General features: G+C 40.5%; 1 protein-coding gene across 1 annotated transcript; it reads left to right on the top strand.

The window, feature by feature from the left end:
* The first annotated feature begins 289 nt into the window (after positions 1-289).
* Positions 290-17,258, top strand: PNLIP (pancreatic lipase). Its single transcript, XM_006880156.1, has 12 exons — positions 290-335; positions 2,770-2,924; positions 3,371-3,493; positions 5,349-5,483; positions 6,443-6,554; positions 9,879-9,998; positions 10,095-10,214; positions 10,659-10,777; positions 13,965-14,094; positions 14,940-15,048; positions 15,712-15,876; positions 17,195-17,258. The coding sequence occupies exons 1-12, from the start codon at positions 290-292 to the stop codon at positions 17,256-17,258; spliced, it is 1,398 nt and encodes a 465-aa protein (XP_006880218.1).
* Positions 17,259-22,851: the final 5,593 nt, after the last annotated feature.

Genomic DNA, 22,851 nt, shown 5'->3' with positions numbered 1-22,851 from the left:
CAGACCTGCCACGGTGAGTCAGGAACACAAGTTCTAGGTCTCGTTTTTTTGAATTTACCAGAATTCTAGTGATTTATATCTAAATGAACTTGAATAATTCTAATCTTAAAAAAACAAACCAGCTTAATCAAGGCTGACTCGTGTGTTGTTTTAAGTACAGTAATAGTTTTTATTTGAAAACATGACTATGAAAAACAACCAATGATAACCCTACAATCCTACAATCTCTTCTTGATCCTTCTCAAATTCAATGCAACAAATCTGACCCTGTGTTTTTAACTTTCTTTAGATGCTGCTAATTTGGACCCTCTCAGTGCTGCTGGGGGTAGTAGCAGGTAAGAAAAATAGCCCTTGATGGTACATTGGTTGAAACCCTTGACAGATAACCAAGAGATTGGTGGTTCGAAAGCACAAAGGACCCCCTGGAAGACAGATTTGACGGTCTGCTTTTGTAAAGATTACAACACTGGAAACTTTGTGAGTCAGTTCTATTTGGTCCTGGAAGGCTACCATGAGTTGGAATCAACTCCAGGGCAACAGGTTTGGTTCAGTTTTTTTATCTGGGAGAGACCACTGCTCAATGCTCTCAAGATGGGCTTGAACACGTCAATTCAAACCACCATGACCATCAGAAATCAAATGAGTAAGAGGACAGAGTTAAAGAACACAGGGCTTGGAAGAGTTGTAGGATAAAAGTCTAGGGTTCCGAGTTAAATTTTAATTTCAACAAATATTTTAAAATAACAAATATGGGACATATTTATACTTAAGAATATTTCTATGTATGTGAAGTTCAGATTTGCTGGAACATTTTCTATTTTCATTTGTTAATTATGGTAACTGCAATCAAGTGTGGCACTGAGATTCTGTCTCCACCATGTAAGATTGTATTCACTCACTCACTTATTGCCTCCACTCTAAACCAACTCATAGCTGACCAGTTTCATGACACTGTAAATTGCATGAAGGAGATTATCTTTCTACCAAGGAGTCATTGGTGGATGTTAGTCCCCAGAGAGGCGGAAACTTTGGGTTAGCAGGGCAACTCACCATGGACTATGTCACCCATGCTCCCCCTCCCCCTTGGACCCTCATACTCATTCTACAATAATGGTTTTATACACTATTTGTCTTTGTGGGACTGAGTTAGATCACTCAGCATAATGCTCTCCAGTCCCTCCCAAGTTAGGTAATAATTTACAAAATCCTTGTTCCTGCGTGCCACATAGTATTCCATTGTGTGAATGTACCACAACTTCTCAATCCATTCGTTTGCGGTTGGACATCTGGGCTGTTTCCACGTTCTTGTGATGGGAAATAATGCTGCTATGAACAATGGTGTGCAAGTTTCTGTTTGAGACTCAGTTCTCATTTTCTTGGAGTATATCCCAAGCAATGGAATGGCTGGGCCATGTGAGTGCAATTCTAAGCCACTCTGTGCTTTACTACCTTCACTGTGACCTTCACTGTGAAGCTGGGACAATGATGCCATCGCTCTCATAGATCTGCTCGAGGGGGTTGAGAGGGTTGAACTGCTGACCCAAAGACTGCATCTCTCCTCTCCCAGTTGAATCCCCCAGAGGCTAAGTAGGAGAAAGATGTATAATCATTTCCCCATTAAATGTGCAACCTCAGGAACTCAACGACTGCAATGAGGTGTTTTGGGTTTGAGCAAAGAATTGTTATAGGACTAAGATAAGTCAGGCGAATTGTGTTATTTTGCCAGCACTTAGCATATGGTAAGTTATAAATCAGTGCAGCCCCACTATTGTAGCTACTATTCTCACTCCAACCATGAACTTAGACTTTAATTAAACCTTCAGGACCCTTTGAGTTGGTCTTTTAAGAAATTGGATGACACAATCCAGTCTAGTGTTATATCCAGGCATAGGTTGGTTGGTTTGTTGGTTGGTTGGTTGGTTCTGAACAGCTTGTTCATCACAGGAATCCAGAACACCCCTCAAACACAGGTCAGAGTGAAGATCAACTATTTACGCCTGTGTATGAAACCTGAACTTTGCATCCAAAGGTTAAAGCCAGAGGTGGCTAAAAGACTGAAGAGCTTTATACCCTCTGTGAGGCCTGAGAACACAAGACCACACTTTCAGTGACCCCTGGCCAAGGAAGGTGTCCTAGCTGAAAGGTCAGAACAGGTGTGCATGCCCATACTTGCGTGTGTGCACCAGCGCAGGCTGTAAGCAAACATGAATGTATATGTGTATGTCCTCATGGCCCCCATGCTACATTTCACAAGAACAGTTTCTGCTTGATTGTTATGGGAACCACAGTCTTAAAAGTGTTAAACTAAATCCCATTCCATGTAGGCCAGAGAAACCGAGAGGGGTGTGTGAGAGAGAGGTGTGTGTGTGTGTGTGTGTGAGAGAGAGAGAGAGAGAGAGAGAGAGAGAGAGAGAGAGAGAGAGAGAGAGAGAGAGAGAGAGAGAAGCGCAACAGATACATCTAGGGTCAAGCACCAAGGCAGAGAATTATGGGCACAACAAGAACTGGACAGGTGACAGCATGGGACTGAGCAAAGACTTGAGGACAAGAAAGCCCTCAGTGGCAGAAGTGAGGAGAGCAGCCACGTCTCTTACAATACACTGTCTCAAAGGTTTCTGTTGGGTGTATGGACAGAAAGATGCTCAGGAAAGCAAATGGAAAAAATGTGCCACAAAATATAATTTAACTCCTAGTGCAGTCCAGAGACCATTCAAAGCTGTATTCTGCTTAAATTGATGCCTGTTCTTGATCTTTTCTGTGTGATTGTAGGTAAAGAAGTCTGCTTCCCAAGGCTCGGCTGCTTCTCAGATGACTCCCCATGGTCTGGGATTGTAGAAAGACCCCTTCACATCCTGCCCTGGGCTCCACAAGACGTCAATACCCGTTTCCTCCTGTACACAAATGAGAACCCAACCAACTTTCAAGTAAGGGCACTCATGTTTTCAGACCTCAGTTCCCTCTCTTCATTGTGTCATGAGGAAAACAAGGCTTTTAAAAGAACACACATCAAACCAGACTAGGTATCTGTGTAGACTGAGGGGAGGAGTGAGCATTAGCATTATTTCAAATAAGTTGTTTATGGGAAACTCATTAACCTGTCATTCATTATTCTTGTCCTACCTCCATGGTAGACATAGAGTAGACATTATTTTTCTTAGTTGAACAACTGAAATATTCATCAAAGCTAGGAAGTAGCAAGATGGTGATGACTGTGAATAGCTTGATGGTGGGAGGAACCTCATTCAGTAGAATCTCAAAGCCTAGCAATTCTCCCAGTTTCTACCTCCTGTGTACAATGACTTCTATTGTATTCTAGAAGAAAATTGGCATTAAACGCTTTGACTCTCCTCCTGCACCCCACCCCAAACAGGAACTAGTTGCAGATGCAGCAAGTATCCAGGGCTCCAACTTCAGAACTGACAGGAAAACACGCTTTATTATTCATGGATTCATAGACAAGGGAGAAGAAGGCTGGCTGTCCAACATGTGCAAGGTGAGATGTGACCATTTCTTAAGGTGAAGATGTGGCTGGAGTGATAGTCAACAAATGATAAGGCAAGAGCTGAACCTATAGTATTGGGCATCCTGTAAACCCTGCTGGACCAGGGAAGGTTCCAAAATGTGGGGTTGGGACATTTTCACATCAAATTGGTGGCTCTGAATAGAAATTATTTAATAACAAGAACAAAGATAATTTCAAAATTTTATATGCAATGCTTCTTTATCCACAAATGCTTCTACACTGACATCTATCAACTCACCATAACTCTTTCGTTTTCACATGAGGGCCACAAAATATGTTATTTTGCACAAAATATTTTCTTTCTTTCTATTTTGACTTGTTACTCTAATCTCCTGTAGTAACTACATCTAGGAAACCAAGATATGTTTTCATTTCATTTCCACATATATTGCAAGCAATGATTCCATTTTCTTTAATTTGCCCCTGGCTACGCGCCCTGTGATAATGAAGAAATAAAAGACAGAAAATCAAGTAGAATACATTTTCACAAGTTTAGAAGCAATTAGAGGAAAACCATAACCTGCCTTCAAAAGTAGCTTTAAGTTGATGATGTTTTTATTTTTTTTTGTATTGAGTAATTCATAACTCAAAAGTAATATAGATATTTAGATATTTATACCTAATTAGTTCCAAGATCTCAGAAGCAGACGTTTTTCCTTACATTCTATTTGACTTTGACAACACTGTTGAACTATGATAGAGAAGCAATTGGATTAAAGTAGGATGTTACTGTTGTTGTTGTTGTTGTTGTTATTGTTGTTGTTAGGTGCCATGAAGTCAAACATGACTCATAGCGACCCTATGAACAAAAAATCTGCACCCTGTTCTATCCTGAGCCATCTTCACATTTCCTGACACACAAGAGCCAATTGCAGGAGTTACCGTGTCAGTCCACTTGGTTGAGGGCCTTCCTCTCCTTCACCGACCCTCCACCCTTCCCAGCATCATGTCCTTTCCCAAAGAAAAGCAGGATGTTAAAGACACCAAATTCCAGTCTTGACTCTACCATTAACAAACCACGAAGTTAGCAAATTATTCCCCCTATTTTCCCATCTGAATAATGCAGGAACTGAAGAGGACTTTTTAAATGGCTTTGGGTTTTCTCATCTTTGCGGAATGAGGGGAGACCCAGTAAAAAGTCTACTCAAACAAACAAAACTCTTGCCTGATTTAACATCCCTCTAACTATATTGATGCCCCAGAAGGAAGATCTTCAAGTAACTCTCAATAGTTATGTTTTTAATGAAACAAGTCTTCAAAGATGTTCAGCAGAGACTATTCAGCCAGAGACTCTGATTAGTCTTTGTCTCACGGAAGAGCTTACACACTTACCTAATGATTTAAAGGGCCTCAGCATAACCCTTTATTTATTCATTCAATAAAGATTTGTTGATCACACATTGTGTGACAGGGACAGTTCTGGCCATTGAGAATACAGCCATTGAATAAAACATGTAATGTCCATACGTGCCTTCCACTATAGTACAGGACAATACAATCTTAATACCTCTTATAATAATCTAATGAGACAAGTTTCTCATTTTATATCGTTTTTATAAATCAAATTTCTATGTTTACCTTGCAAAGAAAATCCAAGGTTCTAATATCCACAATAGTCAAACCTCCAGTTTGGAGCCAATGTTAACTAGTAATAATTTCATAGCCGTTAACAAGCTAACGGCCTTGTTGACTGCTTCAGGGTTGAATGCAAGCATCCTAATCAGATAGACCAAGGAAGGAGTGCATCCCAGCCCTTAAATGTGCAAATTAGCAATTAATAAAGGTCTTGCGTTGCTTACCTCTTGATTTGTGTCTCTGCCCCTAGAACATGTTTCAGGTGGAAAGTGTGAACTGCATCTGTGTGGACTGGAAAAGAGGGTCCCGTACTGGGTACACCCAGGCCTCCCAGAACATCCGGATTGTAGGGGCGGAAGTGGCGTATTTCATTGAAGTTCTTCAGGTAACTGTCTTCTGGTTACACAGGGATTTCCTGTCACACCTTGCTCTCTGATTTTTTCCTTTTTTTTAATTCAGTAGGAATGATAATTGTTCATGCCATTCCTTCCCTTCAGATTTGGCTTTCACCTTGATTGAAAAATGAAAAATATTTAGGTTTTATCCATAAACTTACTCAACTCAATAAGCTAGTTTGCACTTTAAGCTATTTTTTTTAACACTGGTAGGTTGTTGGTGCTGGATTCTACCAACAGTTGTTTTGATTTTAGCAATTGTTAAGCCAAGTTAGCCTGGCAACGTCAATCTCAAGACTACACAAGATTTTGTTTATTTATTTTTTTTTAAGAGAACCACCATGAGAGCAAGCCAACCTGACTTAACAGCTAAAAATGCAGTAATTATTAAGCTTGCATGGACTTATAGCATTGCTTTAATCATTTTTTTTGTATTCTTCCATCTTCCTTCTCTTTTTCCTGCTTTTTTTCCTTTTTTTTATTGTATACTGGTTTGTATACAAAATCCTTACACATTGTGTTTCATTTTCATTTGTGTTTCATCTGCACTGTGTTTCCAATGACCCTTCCCACACACTGTGTTTTATAAAATTAATCACCATTCATCTATGTCCTGGGTCTCCCTGTCTTTTCAGGGTCCTACTAAGATCTATGCTAATTTTGCTTCATTATCTCAGGGTAATAATTCTTCATATTGACCGTGTCTATTAAAGTTTCTCTCAACACCATAAGATAAAAAACAATAAACCGCATTTGCAATTATTTAAGAGTTAGACCTATTTCTGCCTTTTAAATGTTACTGTAGGGAAATAAAACTATCCAAGAAAAACAATTGCTTTGAGAAGGTAGTGTGCCTTCCGGTAATATAAGTTTGCAAAAGTTCCCCTTTGTACCCACCTTTGATCCCATAGTACTTGGAAGCGTTCTGAAAGATTCCCTTTCCCAACAGTCATCGTTCGGATACTCTCCTGTCAACGTTCACATCATTGGCCACAGCCTGGGCTCTCACGCCGCCGGGGAGGCCGGAAGGAGGACCAACGGGGCCGTGGGACGGATCACAGGTTGGTCAAAAGACTGAAAGCTGCAAAGGTAGACTAGATGTATGCAGCTCTGCTTTTCATTTGTGGAGACAGACTTGCTCATTTTCAAAATTGGATCAGAAACTGGTGTATTCTGCATCCCTCTAAATTTTTTATTGACACAGATCTTGCTCTACAGAGCCTGGCATAGTTCATAAACATTGCATGGGATGAAAATGTGAATTAGAAACAGCTGCGGGCCTCACTCAGCACTATTTTCCCTTTGACAGACATTCACGAGGTACAGGTTTTATTGTATAATTAGAATAGGATTAAAATGAAAAAGTTGACAGCTGTGTAATTCATTCTGGTTTTTTTTTTTCTTCAGTATAAATAGCTGAGAAGGCCAGTCAATTACCCAGAATTACAAGTGTTGGAATTAGTGAGACTGGCTCAGGACAGGGCAAGGTTTAGAGCTGCTGTGCATAGGGTCGCTTTACATTACAGGCGACTCAGTGGCACATAACAACAGTAACATACTATGACAGGTGTAGAAGCATAAGTGGCATCTACTTCCTAAACAACATGCCTCTGGAAACTCTATGAACTTTGGTAAATGTCGATAGTTGTAGAGGGGCTTCAGGCCTTTTGCTCAGAGGGTTGCTATGAGTCGTGCCCAACTCGAAGGCAATCAACAACATTAACAACATGTGTGTGTTGTTGGGGGGGAGTGGTGAGATAGGTGGTCAAAAGGACAAATTTCCCAGGGATGCCATTTAGTTTTGCTGCTAATTTGAAAGAGAGATTTTTAAAAATCTCAAATTGGATCATCTGGCCAGTGAGGTCACATGTTGGAGAATAGGTTCTAAAACAACAATGTTGCCTTATGTGTAAGATCTAAACGTGGGTAATTTTTAAAACACCAACATTTCTCCATTTTCTGACTCTGTCTCTGAGCTCCTGATTCTTGAAAATACACACACACACATCCTTGGGATACCTGGGTTGCCCCTGAGTTGGTGGGAGCTTCTGGAATATCTGTTTATTGATCCGTTGGTAAGATGTTCTACCCAGGACATTCTTTCCCATCCTCTGTAAACATTTGTTCCTGTCGGGCTGTGCCCTAGTGACTGTGAGAGCCAATGCCCTTGCCACATGGACGTTTAGAACCGAGTGGAGACCGTTCTAATAGAACAGCTCTGGGGGGGGTCCAGTGTCTCCTGAAATCTCAGAACTTCCACGTGAGAGCAGCTAATAATGGGCATTGCTTCCAGTGACTGAACACCCACCAAACCCCAAAACCCGCTGCCCTCGAGTGGATTCCGACTCATCGTGACCTCTGATGGGTCCCGGGCTGCTCATCTTCATGGGAGGGAGACAGTTTCACCTTCCTCTGTGGAGCGGCTGGTGGATTAGAACCATAGACCTTTCAGTTAGCAGACCAATAAGTAACCCACTATGCTACAAGGGCTCCTTAGATGACTATTTTTTTATTTTCTTTTTTAATCATTTTTTAATTAATTTTAGTGAAAATTTACAGAGACTTTGGATTTCCATTCTTTTATTATTGCACTTTTCTCCCTGCCCACTTCTCCACCCCCAGTACACTCTTCTCTTTGAAAAGTAAAAGAAAAATTCTTTCATTGTTTTACACTGCCTCCCCCCAAGAAGACTATTTTTTTTATAATTTTTTTTACAGAGGTTTTGGATTTCCATTCATTCATTGCCGCAATTTTCTCCCTGCTCACCCCTCCCCACCAGCTCGCTTCCCCCTCCGAAGAGAGAAAAAAAAAAAGAAAAAAAAATTCCTTCATTAGTATACAATTCCCACATCCCTTCCCCCCACCCTCCACCCCGAGTACACTTCTCTGTGCAACCTTAATTCTGGATTCCTGTGCTAACCATAATACTCAATCATATATCACTTCTAATCTGTTCTTTCCCTCATCTGTTTCAATACAATACACATAATTTATCCAGTTTTTTCTGTCATACCCCCACCCTGATGTCAGACCCATTCTACAACAGTGGCACCATGCAGTATTTGTCCCTTTGTGACTGAGATATTTCACTCAGCATAATGTCCTCCAGGGTCACCCACTTTGAATAATATTGCATGAGTTCCTTGTTTTTCAATGCTGTGTAGTATTCCATTGTGTGGATATACCACAGCTTCTCTGTCCATTCGTTTGTTGATGGGCCCTTAGGCTGCTTCCAATTCTTTGCTATTGTAAACAAAGCTGCAATAAACATGGGTGTGCATAAGAAGACTATTTTTTTAAATGCCCATTCACTACCATTGAGTTGAGATTGACTCTCAGAGAACTCCCACCAGCTTCCCAAGGCTGTGACTCTTTGAGGAATGAGAACACTTCCTCCTTCCCCTATAGAGCTAACCTTCCAGTTTGCAGCCCATCACTTTATGCACGATGCTACCAAGGTCCCTTTAAGCATCCATTCTCAAAGCCACCGGCTGTCCTGAGCAATACATGCTTCCCCATCGCCTCTGTTCCATTCAGACCCATCGTGACCCAGGAGCACAGAGTGCAGCTGCCCCAGAGGGCTTCCAGCTGTGATCTTTACAGAAGTGAATGGCCACCACTTTTGCCCACAGAGTGGCTGGTAACTGGAACTGCCAACCTTTTCACTAGGATATGAGTGCTTAACCATGGCGCCACCAGGGCTTCTGGGTCTTCCTTACTATTTTGTTTTTAAGGAAAACCAGCTCTTTATTTGCTATTTGCATTCTTCTTGTTGTTGTTGTTGTTTGGTGCCATCAAGTCATAGATGACTCATAGTGACCCTATGAATGAAAGGCCTAAGCACCGTTCATAGAGTTTCCGGAGGCAAGCTATTTCAGAAGTGGATGCCACTCCTGCTTCCAAGCTTGTTTTAATCAAGAAGCTCCACCAAACACTGTCCACCATGGGCAAGCGTTATCACACTTGGCACATCGGTGTCACAGTGTTTAGCATCACAACAACCATGAGTTACCTTTGTACAGCAATGCACAAACCAGTGCTATACCTCACAGAAGTATGTGTGACAAAAAAAATTTAAACCAGGCCTGAGGGCTGCAGATTAAAATCACCCACCTTCAGCTTGATAGCATAACTTTCTGTCCACTAGGCCAACGTAGCTCTCTCTATGTCGTCATTGTTATTGTTGTTAAGTGCCATCATGCGTTAAAGTGCATTTAAGTGCATTAGAATGAGTTTTTCCCCAACCATAGGATTTGACTTTCAAGCACTTGCCTATCTCCAAGGACAATTTCTAAAACCAGTTAGCCTTTGGCCTGATGTTTGTAATTAGTGACTATGTATAAACATAGATGAATATGAACATGTCCTGTCCTGCTTACTTTAGGACTGGATCCAGCCGAACCTTGCTTTGAGGGCACACCTGAATTAGTCCGACTGGACCCCAGTGATGCCATGTTTGTGGACGTGATCCACACAGATGCCGCTCCCATCATCCCCAACATGGGTAAGCACCTCACCTTGTCTTCCCACAGTGAGCACCTGCTCATCATGTCACTTCCATCCATCAACATCAACTTCCCCTTCATTTCAAATTCCTCAGGGTTTGGAATGAGCCAAACCGTGGGTCACCTTGACTTCTTTCCCAACGGAGGAAAAGAAATGCCCGGATGTCAGAAGAACATTCTCTCTCAGATTGTTGACATCGAGGGGATCTGGGAAGGTAAGGTCATTTTGTGTATAAAGAGATTTTTCTAGGGAAGAATTTCTGTTTTGTTTCACCAAAATTGCTTTGTATGTCTATAGTATATCAGTATTACATATTCTATGACAAAAGAAAGACTTTTCATTGTATTGCAAGATATCAAATGTTCTGTGAGGCTTTTAACACGAGGAAACCCTTGGAAAGAAAACATATTTGCAGTCAACTCATCATGGTTCTTATTCAGAGATGCTTAGATATCTAGGCGGACAAAGAACCTTTTCCTTCTAAAGTTATTTTCCCATTTCATTTTGCTATGCGCCATTAAACTCTTAAATGGTTCTTGGTAATTCATGATTGTATTACAAATCATATACATACTTAGTAAATCATTTCTATCTATGACCTCTGTGAATTGGCACCAAAGAAAAGATTGCTGATGTATAATCTTGGTTAATTTCAAAGGAACTCGTGACTTTGTGGCCTGCAATCACTTAAGAAGCTACAAGTATTATGCTGACAGCATTCTCAACCCGAATGGCTTTGCTGGGTACTCTTGTGCCACATACAGTGCTTTTACTGCCGTAAGTATACTCCACCTTTCACTCAAAAACCCCACCACTTCTTAGGATTGCTGTGTTTCTCTGCGGTTAACATGCAGTCAACAAAGACTGCCATAGAATTGCAAGAAAATACATACATAAAATGACTTTTACTTTTAATCATATGTTGTTGTTGATTGCTATCAAGTCAACGTCAACTCATAGTGACTCTATGAACAAAAGGCCTAATGCCTTTCCATAGCTATCGTGTTTCTCCAAGTTCATAGAGTATATAGTTTAGAAAGTGGATGCCACTCCTGCTTCCCAACCTGTTTTACAAGTGGGATCTCCACTAAATACTGTGCACAATGGGAAACCCTTATGGTATTTGATATTCCCATGGCACAAGGTTCAGCATCACAGCAAACACAGGTTACATCATATGTACAAATTAATAATGATAAAGCATTAGGGAATATGAAAGAAAATGAACTTGTAAATGGAAATACCCTATATCTACCTCCTTATTGGTCTCTACTGTTTGTAGCAGGCGAATTGCCGTACTTGTTTTTATATAGTCCTAAAAGAGAAATATTCTAGGGAAGTCTGAGCTTTATATACAGGCTGCTAATGGAAATGTAAAAAGGTATTCTTAAATGCTGACCTTTAAAAGCGATGCCAATGGACTCCCTGCGGCCTAATTGATGCCAGTTACTGATGATCTTCCACTGGTTTCTGAGGCTCTTTATCTGAACAGGAACAGGTGGCCCTTCTTTCTCCCATGGAGCAGTTGGTGGATTTGAACCACTGACCTTTCATTTAGCAACCCAACATGTAATGCACCACTTCTCCAGGGCTCCTTTCTAAGTATAGGCAAATGAGTATTTCTATGTGATTTCATACTTGCTAAGTAAGATAGGTTTGAATTTTCATCTTCTACAGTATTCTCTGGATATCTAGCTTGAGACCTTTAACTATAATCTTGATTATACCGTAACTATTGCTCATTGTTTATTTAATTGTCTTTTTATGCAAACTTTTAGCAAAAATAAAAATTTGTAACATATGATATTTAAGAGAGAGCGCTGGGTAGCCTAGTGGCAAAAAAGCTGCACTGTAATTCCGAAGGCATGCAGTTTGAATCCACCAGCTGCTCCATGGGAGATGGGCAATCTCTTCCCATGCAATTAATTGGCTCTGAAAACTCACCAGAGAGTCAGCTATGGGTTAGCTCTGACTCAGTATACAACAACAACAACATGACATTTAATAAGAAAAAAAGAGATAACTAATGTGTTCGCTAATGTCATAATTAACCAAGACATACACTTTCCTGGTTAAGAAAGATGATGGGAATTTTGATTTGACCATTAAATGGCTAAGTGACTCTGGGCAAAATACTCAATTTCTCTTCAGCTGTTTGACATTTGTAAATATAAATACTAATGGTATACCTCTATACACTTGGTGAGAGGGCTTACTGAAATGACAGATAAGTTAATTGTTTAGCTCAGAGCTGAAAAACAATAATTAATACACTACAATTGTTGACTGTTGTAGGGAGTATTTTACTTACATCACAGCTTACATATGCATAAGAATGAACCTCCATTTCTTTGATCTAATTTTATTTTTATCTTTTCCCAAGAGGTTTTCCAACCTCTGCTTAATGAGGAAAACAAGCTAACAAGCACCATAATCAAACTAATGATGCTAGGTTTGAATCCAATTAAAACTGAGTCTGATGTAATCATATAGATTGAATGCTTGGTTGGTCTTTTAGTCAATGCTTAGTCTCTTTTATAAAAGAAGTATCTCAGTTTTGCCTATTTCTCAGCCTTTGAACTCCCCTAAAGGCTTTTCTCCACTGGTGGTGATAGTAAAGGTCTGAGTTTCAGCCAACTGGAAGATCTGAGGGTCCATGCTTATAGAAGCATTATAGAAGCTTATAAAAGTCATTTGATTTCATCAAACTGTGGTCATTATCTTTGTCTGCCTTGTGGATCAGAGGTCTGCTGGTATTTGCGATAAAATCTGGAGCTTGTCTATTCTCGTGGCTCAGGCAATGCCCTCAGAGAACTCTGACTCTCTTCTGTTGCTGGATGTACATCTCTGAGATTCTGCCAAGTCTCTTGCCTGGACCACTGATCCTCGTTTCTACTGTGGAGTAAAAGCTAGCCCTCCACAGATGGAACTAGGATGCTTCCTTCCACGTGCTTTTGTTCCTCCTGCCCTCTTGGCTTCCCCACAATTCCTTGAACTAGGAAGAGTAAACCTTCTATGCTCCATTCATCTTCTCTAAATTCCTACCTCCCAGGGAAGTCTGTGTGGTCAACTTGAGCATTTTCTCCCCTTATGGGAAAAATTCTGAGATCTGACTCTTTCAAGTTTTCTAATAAAGAATTCAGGGGAGAGGGGAAATCTTGACATTTTAGCCTATTGCCTTCCTACTTAGCCTACTCTTCCTACGTCAAGAGCTCATGATCATGCCTTGTTCTTGACCTTTCCAAGCCTGCTAAAGTAAATCTTTCAACTTGGCAGACAGCTAGTAAGTCTTGGTTCAACTGGGCCATTTAGAGCCAAGACAGAAAATATAAGTCCTGCTATTGTTTGGTTTTTATAGTGATTTTTTGGTTGGTATTATTTAACAATGAAGTTGCTGATTTGTGTGTGTGTGTGTGTGTGTGTGTGTGTGTGAATAATCTGTTTCATAAGATATATGTTTTGCCTTTGTGCTGGACAAGAGTATTGAATATACCATGGACTACTAAGAAAACAAAAAGTTTCATCCGAGAGAGGGTTAAACCAGGCTGCTCCTTGGAGGCAAGGATTCTGAAGCTTCATCTGGCATACTTTGGACATTTAGCAAGGAGGGAGACATTTAGCAAGTCCTTGGAGAAGGACATCATGCTTGAGAGGGTGAAGGGACAGTGCAGGAGAGAAAGACCCTTGATGAGATGGATTGACTCAGTGGCTGAGGTATTGGGGGTAGGTGTGTGGGAGACAGTGAGATTGGCACAGGACAAAAGCAGGGTTTAGGGCTGTTGTACATAGAGTTGCTATGAGTCGCAGGCAACTAGACGGCACATAACAACAATGACAAAAAGATGTTATTTAAAACCTATCTGAATGGAATGAACTTTAGAACATTTGAATTACATGTGTAAAGAAGATAGTGCACTATTCAATGAAAGAGTATACTCATACATCATTTATTTCTTTTCCCTAGAATAAGTGTTTCCCCTGCCCAAGCGAAGGCTGCCCACAGATGGGTCACTATGCTGATAGGTTTCCTGGGAAAACCAACGGAGTGGGTCGGGTGTTTTATCTGAATACTGGTGATTCCAGTAATTTTGCCCGTAAGTTTCTCTTTTGATGGTCTTCACTTCCTACTGTTATGCATAGCTACTGAAAATGTTTAAATTTCCTTTTTATACACTAACTTTAACACTTCCCTGAAGTGGAAGGAGAAAATTCTCTGATGCTGTGTTCAAGATGATTTTGTCTCATTAGGTAACAGAATAAAGCTCTGTGCCTAAACTATCAATAATTCAAAAATAAACAGCTTCCCCTGAGCATTGTGCTCTTTGGACATGTAGCTATGTGGGGTCAAATTAACATTAGCAACCTGAAAGATTATATAAGAAACTTAGAGGGCAGCGAGTTTCTGATAACGAAGGAGGAACCGTTCAGAGAGAGCAAGAGAGTAAGAATGTTTGCATAGCTTGAAGAATGTAGTCAGTGGCCCTGAATTGTACACACAGGAACTGTTGAATTGGTCTGTGTTCTTCTGTGTGGAGTCTCAACAGCAATGAACTAACTTATAAATAATAACAACAACAACAAATTACTTTGCCTTTGAGACTGGTGCTGAATTTGGAAATCTTCCTCTGCTCCAGTCTCCTCATATTCAGTCCAGTTCCAGATTAGCAGAGCAAGTAAACAAAAGAGAGACATTTCAGAGGTTGTAGGAATAAGGAAGAGTTGGCAGACCGGGGGCCTGTTTAGGACTGGAGATATGCTGGACAAGGAGGATGCAGAGAAATAGGGACAGATGAGGCTTTCTTTTGTAGGTAACAGAGGAAGAAGTACCGACACCGTATATGAGTTACGTGAAACTGTTCAGTCACAAAATCCAGATGAACCTCATCTCAGTGTATCATCTCAGCAAGCTGACATTGATGATTTTTGTGTGTGTGTGCAGGTTACAGGTACAAGGTATCTGTCACGCTGTCAGGAAAGAAAGTCACAGGACATATATTAGTTTCTTTGTTTGGAGACAAAGGAAACTCTAAACAGTATGAGATTTTCAAGTAAGTGAAATATTTCTTACTCTAAGTTTGTAAAATATTGGAATAATTATCATGTATAGCATTTTGATTTATATTCAAGTTTGTTCATATGACATGGCAGAGAAAATGAGGATGGCACAGGATGGACACGGTTGTTAATGGGATTTCTGAGTCAACTCAACAGCACCTAAAGACAGCAACATAAATAAATAAGCTTAGAATCACCACGTATCATTAAAAAGAAGAGAATTAGCCCATTACCCTAACACATTTCCAAATTCTGTCTTGAAATTCTTGCCTTTGCTATTTCCTGAGAAGGTTGTTGATGCTGACTTTGAGGACTTTTTTTTTATGTCTAGTTTATAATCAATAGAGAATGATGCTTGCCCATAAAATCCCTGGGGAAAGATGATATAGTAAAATCATTATTTATGAAATTTGGAAAGAATTATGACTAACGTGTTGTTTAAGGTTTTCCAAGAGTTAAAACTAGCTTTAAATTAAGAGATGAAAGGCAGATACCCTGCACTGGTTAGCATTATGCCTGTATCTGCTTAAAACACAAAAATGACGATTGTAGTCTCAGCTGTCATAGAAAAATATACATGGTAAGCTAGTTTTAAAGACATAAATATTTATTTATATGTATTTTCTTGTATGTTTTTGTTAACTCCTAATGCTCAGGGGCACTCTCAATCCCGACTACACTCATTCCAATGAATTTGACTCAAATGTGGATGTTGGAAACCTGCAGAAGGTTAAATTTATTTGGTATAACAACGTGATCAACCCAACTCTCCCCAGAGTGGGAGCATCCAAGATTGTGGTTGAAAGGAATGATGGGAAAATGTAAGTATATGTGTTAAACCCTTAGAGATTTGTAGTATTGGATCAACTTATCTTGTTTTTACCACCATGAGTGTATCCTGGGTTAAAACTCCTTGAACTGAATGATTCTCAACCACTCTGGTCCTGGCTCCTTCCTTTTTTTTTTTCATTAGGGAGAAAAGGAATATTTTGGTAAAAGAATTTTTATAAATTTGCAGCTAAGTGTTGTGCCATCTGATACAAGTGAAGCATTAGAACGAGAATCTGGCTTTAAGATCCTAAAGTCTAAAGAATATTTTCACTTGGTAGCTCCACCTTGTACTGGTGTGCTTAACATATGTTATTGGCAGAACAGCAAGGCCCAGAAATGTCCCCCAAATTAACTTCAAAAGATGGAGATAGACTGGCTTGAATCACTTGCCTCCTGAATAAAATCAGACATTCCAAGAGATAGAACAACCTTTTAGGGTATCCAAGACTGAGGTGTATGTGAGCCAGAGGGTCCTTTACCATGGTGAATCCTCTGAGAAGAAGGAACTGGCAACAGTAATGAATGTAACAATATTAGCTCACATGTTTTGAGTATTAAGCAAAATTGTGAAGCATGGTGCTCTGCCTCTCGTGTCCTTCACTCCATATAAAAACCTAACAATGAGACTTCTGCCTACTGAACAGAAGAAATGATAGAGGTCAGATTAACCCTCTCAACCAAAACAACCGAAAATCTAGACAAAATATAGAAAGCAACAGTGTTCAGGGCACTGGACATTAGGCCTAAAAAAGGACATAGAGCCCTGAGAGGTTAAGAAAAAAGGCAATTGTACCTTACAGTTTCCCAGACCAGAGAGTGAAAGGACTGAGTTGAGGAGATAAGAGTTGTGAATCCAGAAAGACTGGGTTCTGCAGGACAGAGGGTCGGAGAACGCTAAAGACTGAGAACCTCAGAAATCCCCAGCCCATTTGATCACCAACGTTCTGATCAGCCCATGTGTGTTAGGAAATTGCTCAAGACCAGGGAAAGATCTTACTGAAGGGACTAGAGGCAACAGTGACTGATTCTCTTGCAGGACCAACCAGACTGGAAAGATGCAAAACTCAAGGGGTGCTGAGTTAAAGGCTTAGAAAGATCTTGCCTCAGTAGTGAAGAATAATTAGATAGAGGAAAACTTGAAAGGATCAAACTGTTCAAAAACTTGCAATTGAAAAAATAGTTCAAAAGGATTTATAGGAATAAGAAATGATCACAAGGGAAAAAAGAATCAGGCAGATGACAAGGGAAAATTCAGATGTGTGTCAGTAAAAGATTATTTCTTTTCTTGTTGCTTTTTTTTTTTCGCAGATTCAACTTCTGTAGTCAAGAAACTGTGAGAGAGGAGGTTCTGCTCACCCTCCACCAATGTTAGGCTGTCAGGAGCCCACAGATGTGTGTCCACCGAATCATACTGCTAATAAAATCTAATGGTGAAGTGATACAATCTTTTGTCATCTCTCAAATGTTCTCATAGCTTTTGAGTCAATTCTGACTCATAGTTGACCTTCAAAGGAGTTTTTGAGGTCATCACTGCCCTTCTATGGAGTTTCAGAGGTTAGAGACTAAACATGAGGAGATTGCCTATTTTTCACCCTAAAAGCAGCCAATGGATTTGAACATCAGAGAAGCACTGACATTGGGTTCGCAACTGTATCCAGACTATGCCACCAGAGCTCCCTCTTTTGCAACCAGTGTCCATTAATTCAAAACTCAGAGTTGATCTGAGAACCACAAGGGGCTGCTGAATTTTGTTATATCTGTAGTCCTTGGTTTACACTAGGGCTCTGTTCTGATGATGCTGCCATAACCTAGTTCTGATGTAAGTCAAATACCAAACGCTTCTCTTTCTCAGTCTTCATTGTCATTGTCTCCTATTACAACTCATTCAGTCACTGTCATCAAATCAGAATCAACTCATACCCCCCACTGGGTTTCCGAGGCTTATGAGCCACAAGGGAGGAGATTACCTGCCTTTCTCCCTTGGAGTCACCAGTGGATTTGAACCACTAGAGATGAGCAGAACAACTCCCTATGGACTTATGGCACCAGTAGTCTCTTTCTATTACCAGTGTCTTTAACAATTCCATTGTTACTTAACTCTGGGGGTTGGAAACATTGCATATAAGCTGATATATACATTTTAATGCATGAATTCATTTTCAAACACCCAAATCATAAACGTTTATTCCACCTATAAAGAGTTGGAGAACCTTGGTATTTTGTTAAATTGTGGCATTAACTCCAGTGTAAAAGGTTCTAGATCATCTGCATTTTCCTTGAGTATGATGATGGCATTTCTAGTCAGGCAGTAGTGAGAATTGTCTACACGGCCTTTTCATTTTTCTCTCCTCATCAATTTTGAGGTAATATCTCACTGCTTCATTAATTTGCCTGTGGACTTTGCAAAGCGGTTTGCTTTGCATGAGTTTTTTTCAAGCAAGTGAAGCCCTGGTTTTGTTTTAAACATGAAATCTAAATGGTAGTGTTTTGAATAGTGCAACATAAAGTCAAACATCTGAGAATAGTAACATCAGCAAATCATATGCTGTGATGTATATAGTACATATTACTAATCATAAGGTATATAAATCAAAGCAAAAATAGATGGTAGTAAATGCAGTTCAACATACCTCAAACACATCAGTAGTTGGGGTTAGCGTGTGTGGTTTGCAGCATCCCATCTCAGGCGTATTGTTTATGGGATAACGTCATCACGTCCAGGAATAACGTAATCCCTGCAATTCTCATCATTTAAGACATACTTGGGTTCCAGAATGGACCCATCAAAGAATTTCTCCCCTCTTGGTGGCACAAGTAGAAAGAGCCTTCAGTTTGCTTCTGGCCCATGGCAACCCTCTGTGTGCAGAGAAGAACTGATCTATTTCGTTTTTAAGGTGAAAGCTTTTCAAAAGCAGGTCCCTGGGACTGGCTTTCTACCTTTGCCACTTTGCCCATCATCTTCAAATACTGTGTCTGGTCCAGGTTAGAACCCTCAGGGGAGGTAACACATAGAGCATGAGGCCTGGAGGTATCTTCTAACTGAGCTCTCTCCTCCAAGTTGGGTTCCCAGGTCTTTCTCTACCCTGAAGTCTCTGTCATTTTTCTAAAGCAAAAACCAGACATCTCCCCCAATGACTCACATGACAGAACTTCTTGATCTGGCTTTCACACAGGACTCCATATCATCTCTCACCACATACCTTCTAAAACTCCATGTTCTGGCACTGACCTCAAAATGGCCTGGTGCTTGGACAATGCTGGGCCTTTGCAAGAACTCTTCCCAGAATGTTCTTTCCCTTGTCTTCTTGTCTGTCTAACTCTGACTGGTTCTTTAAATTCCATATAGATATTACTCCTTCCAGGAAAAGGCCCCTCTTATCCAGCACTGTATATGCTCTCAGACTGGATTATAGGCTACCTCACTGTACTAATACAACCCCTAGATTACCACAGCCTCCCATTTCAACAGGTATTTCTTCATATTGTAATGACTTACTTACTTCTCTATGTGTTCCATAGGTTATCTTCTTAAGCAAGCTCCTAGCAGTATGAAAGAAATCTTTTTTAATGACCATTTGACAACTGAAATAATAAAGGCAGATTGATCATTGTATACTAGGACCATGTATTTAAAATTAGACCATCTCCAAATGTTGCAATTATGTGCCCTTGAGTTGCTTCCAACTCATAGCAACCCTATGCGCAATAGCTCTGAACCCTGCCCTATCCTGAACCAATTTCACTGCCTTCAACACACCTAGCACCATTACCACAGCTACTGTGTCAATCCATCTCATTTGGGGTCTTCTTCTCCTGCACTGAATCTCCACCCTTCCAAACATGATGGCTTACTCCAAGGACTGGTCCCTCTTGGCCACAAGCCCAAATTATGTGACATGGAGCCTCAAAATCCTTGCCTCTGAGGAGCAGCTTAGTTTCACCCTCTCCAGGATAGACGTGTTTCTTCTTTTGGCAGCCCATGGTATATTCAATACTCTTCTCCAACACCACAGCTCAAAGACATCAATTATTCTTCTGTCAACTTTAGTCATTGTCCAGCTTACTGATTCATAGCAAAAAAAAATTGGAAAGACCATGGCCTGGATCACCAAATAATATCCTACAAAATAAAAGGACACTTTTTCAGATCTTAACAGGTGGATAGAGATTTCTGAGAGGACACGATTGGAAGGGAACCACTGGAGAGGTAACAACAGAGACAAAAGCACAAACCAAGTTCACCACCATTGACTTAGTTCCATTGACTCATGTCAACCTTCTACCAGCACCACACACAATGAAGCTCAGTAGGTAATAGCACAAACTCAAGTCCATTGCTGTCGAGTCAGACTTTACTCATAGCTGACCCTGCAGTGGGTTTCTGTAAGTCACGTAAAGGGTCCTTGCTCATCTTTCTCCTGAAGAACAGCTGGTAGATTCGAACCAGCAGAGAGGTTCAGCTGCTGGGTTAGCAGAGGAAACACACAGAGGTACGAAAATAGGAAAGCCTAAAAAGGTTTATTTAGTGTCTCAGTAAAGTATATGTGGGTCTCTTTTACTTCACAATCTTCTACCTTCAGGGAGCAAGACATGAACTGATTAATTGTTATCAATGACAGGCATAGCTTTATGTAAGTGAATTTACAGCAGATGAGTGTTTTTTTATAACCTTCATCTAGGCCTCTGGGAACACACGCTTTTTTCATGGAGGTGTAAATGAATAGGGAGCACTCCTCACCCTCTGGCCTTGATCAAGGAGATTGAGGGGCTCAACTGTTATCCTGCCAAGCCTGGCTATAAGTTTGTAAACATATAGTTTTTGAAAAAATGTAATATTTTGTACACGATACACTGGAGAACAAAGGGAAATCAAGATTCTTCCATGCCCACTACCACGTTAAGTAGGAACCCGGAGAGAGCTCTCCGTTAAGGCCTGTCTGCGGACCTGCCACGTGACTGTATGGTCTGGAACTGTGACTGAGGAGCTGCCTACTGTACAGAATTGTAAAAAAGCAACTCATTGAATTATTTTACAGTAGTTTGGTGGGGTTTGTTGGTAGTGGTGGTGGTTTTTGTTTTGTTTTGGTTTTTGCAAGACTGGTTTTGGTGTTGTGCAATTAAAAAAATAAATTTTTAAAGAAGAAAACTTATATTGCATAGGCCCAATTTTGTAAAACGGGACTGATGTGGGGGTTGAGGGAAGAGAGAGATGGAGGGGAGGAATGATGTGTACTGCGTTGAAACAGATGAGGGAGAGAACTGTTTAAAAGGGATATTTGATTGGGTATTATTGTTATGACAGGAGTCCAGAATGAAGGTGGACTTGGGGGAGGGATTGCATAACAATGAAAGAGTTTTTCTTTTACTTTTCAAGGAGAAGAGTGAATTGGGGGGAAAGGGAAGGCAGGGAGAAAAGTGCAACAAAGAATGAATGGACACCTTAAGTCTTTGTAAACTTATTAAAATTATTTTTTTAAAAAGGTCGTTTAAAAGAAAAGTACATGTAGGTTGATCACAAAAAGGCTGACTCCTAGAAACAGTTTATGGCTCTTAGAAGTTTCCCGTGGCATAAAATCCAGTCACCAAAACCTCTTGTTGCCAAGTTAATTTGAATTCCCAGCAACCCCGCTTGTTGTAGAGTGGAACGGAGCTCCACAGGGTTGTGTTGGTTCCAATCTTTACGGACACAGATCACGAAGCATTTATCCATCTCTTTGTTGGGTGGGTTCAAACCACGAACCTTTTTTTGTTGGGAAGCCAGAGCAAATCATCTGTGCCACCCATTGTTGTGCTTATTGCCACTGGGTCAACCACTCCTCATAAAGACCGTAGGGGAAATAGCTGTGAACCCGGTCCTATCCTGAGCCAATCACACAGTTTCTGACACACCTGACCTCTAGGGACCTCAAATTGGCTCACTTACTCACTGTCAGTTGATAGGTCAGAGTCGTATTGTAGAATTGTCCCATCAGGTTGCCTGAGGTTGTAAATCTTAGCAGGAGCAAATTTCCCATCTCTATCCCTCAGAGAAGTAGGTAGGTTGGAACAGCCAATCTTTTGCCTAGCAACCTAACACTTAAGCCACTAAGCTGTCAGGGCTCCTCAAAATTACTTAAGCAAAATAAAATGTACTAGGTCACATATTTGAAAAGTTTAGGGGTAAAGAAAGGGGGTGAAGCAGTTCAGGATTTTCTGATCCAGCAGCTTCAAGAGTCTTCACCCCCTTCCCTGTGCTATCTTGTCCATGGCTTTCCTCCCACGTGAATGATAATCATGTATCAAAATTGGGACTGTAAATCTCCTTTATCACGTGCAGTAGGATACAGCACACCTCTCTCTCCATCTTCTCAAGAAAGCCACCTGCTATTTATTCCTCTAATTGGTCTGTAACCAGGGAAATGAGAAATGCTATTTGGAATTTCTGGGCATTCCCATCCCTGGCAAATGGATGGAACTATGGTCTCCAAAATATCTGGACCTGGTAGAAGAAGAATAAATATCTGAATGAAAAGGAGAAGTCAAGAATGAATCTGAATTTTGGAGCAATTGGAAGCATGGCGTTATCATTGACTAAGATGGGGAATGCTTTAGGAAAAATGAAGTGAGAAGGTCGGTTTTAGTCACTTCAAATTCGATATGTTCATTAGATCACTTCTAGGTCAGAGCAATAAAGGCTGAAAAGAAATAAGTAACCAAGGCCAAGTAACCAAGAAATAAGTAACCATTCATTACCAAGTAAATGAATGAGGGTCTTGGAAGTGACCGTCCATGTCAGGGTGGGAGGTGGGCAGTAGAAGGATTTCAACGATGGTCAGTAAAGATCTCATTGGGGAAAAAAATGGATTTGAACTAACTGCTGAATTATGAGAAGGAGTCAACCCGAGTGTAGATCTGGGAAGAGATTTTCTGGCAAGGAAAGAGTAAGTGTAAAATCCCAGAGGTGGGAGAAGTTTTGACGTGCCCCA

The sequence above is a fragment of the Elephantulus edwardii genome, unplaced genomic scaffold (assembly GCF_000299155.1).
Source record: "Elephantulus edwardii isolate Elephantulus edwardi_28Jun2011 unplaced genomic scaffold, EleEdw1.0 scaffold00006, whole genome shotgun sequence".
NCBI classification, from domain to species: domain Eukaryota; kingdom Metazoa; phylum Chordata; class Mammalia; order Macroscelidea; family Macroscelididae; genus Elephantulus; species Elephantulus edwardii.
This window is presented reverse-complemented; position numbering and strand designations above follow the sequence as displayed.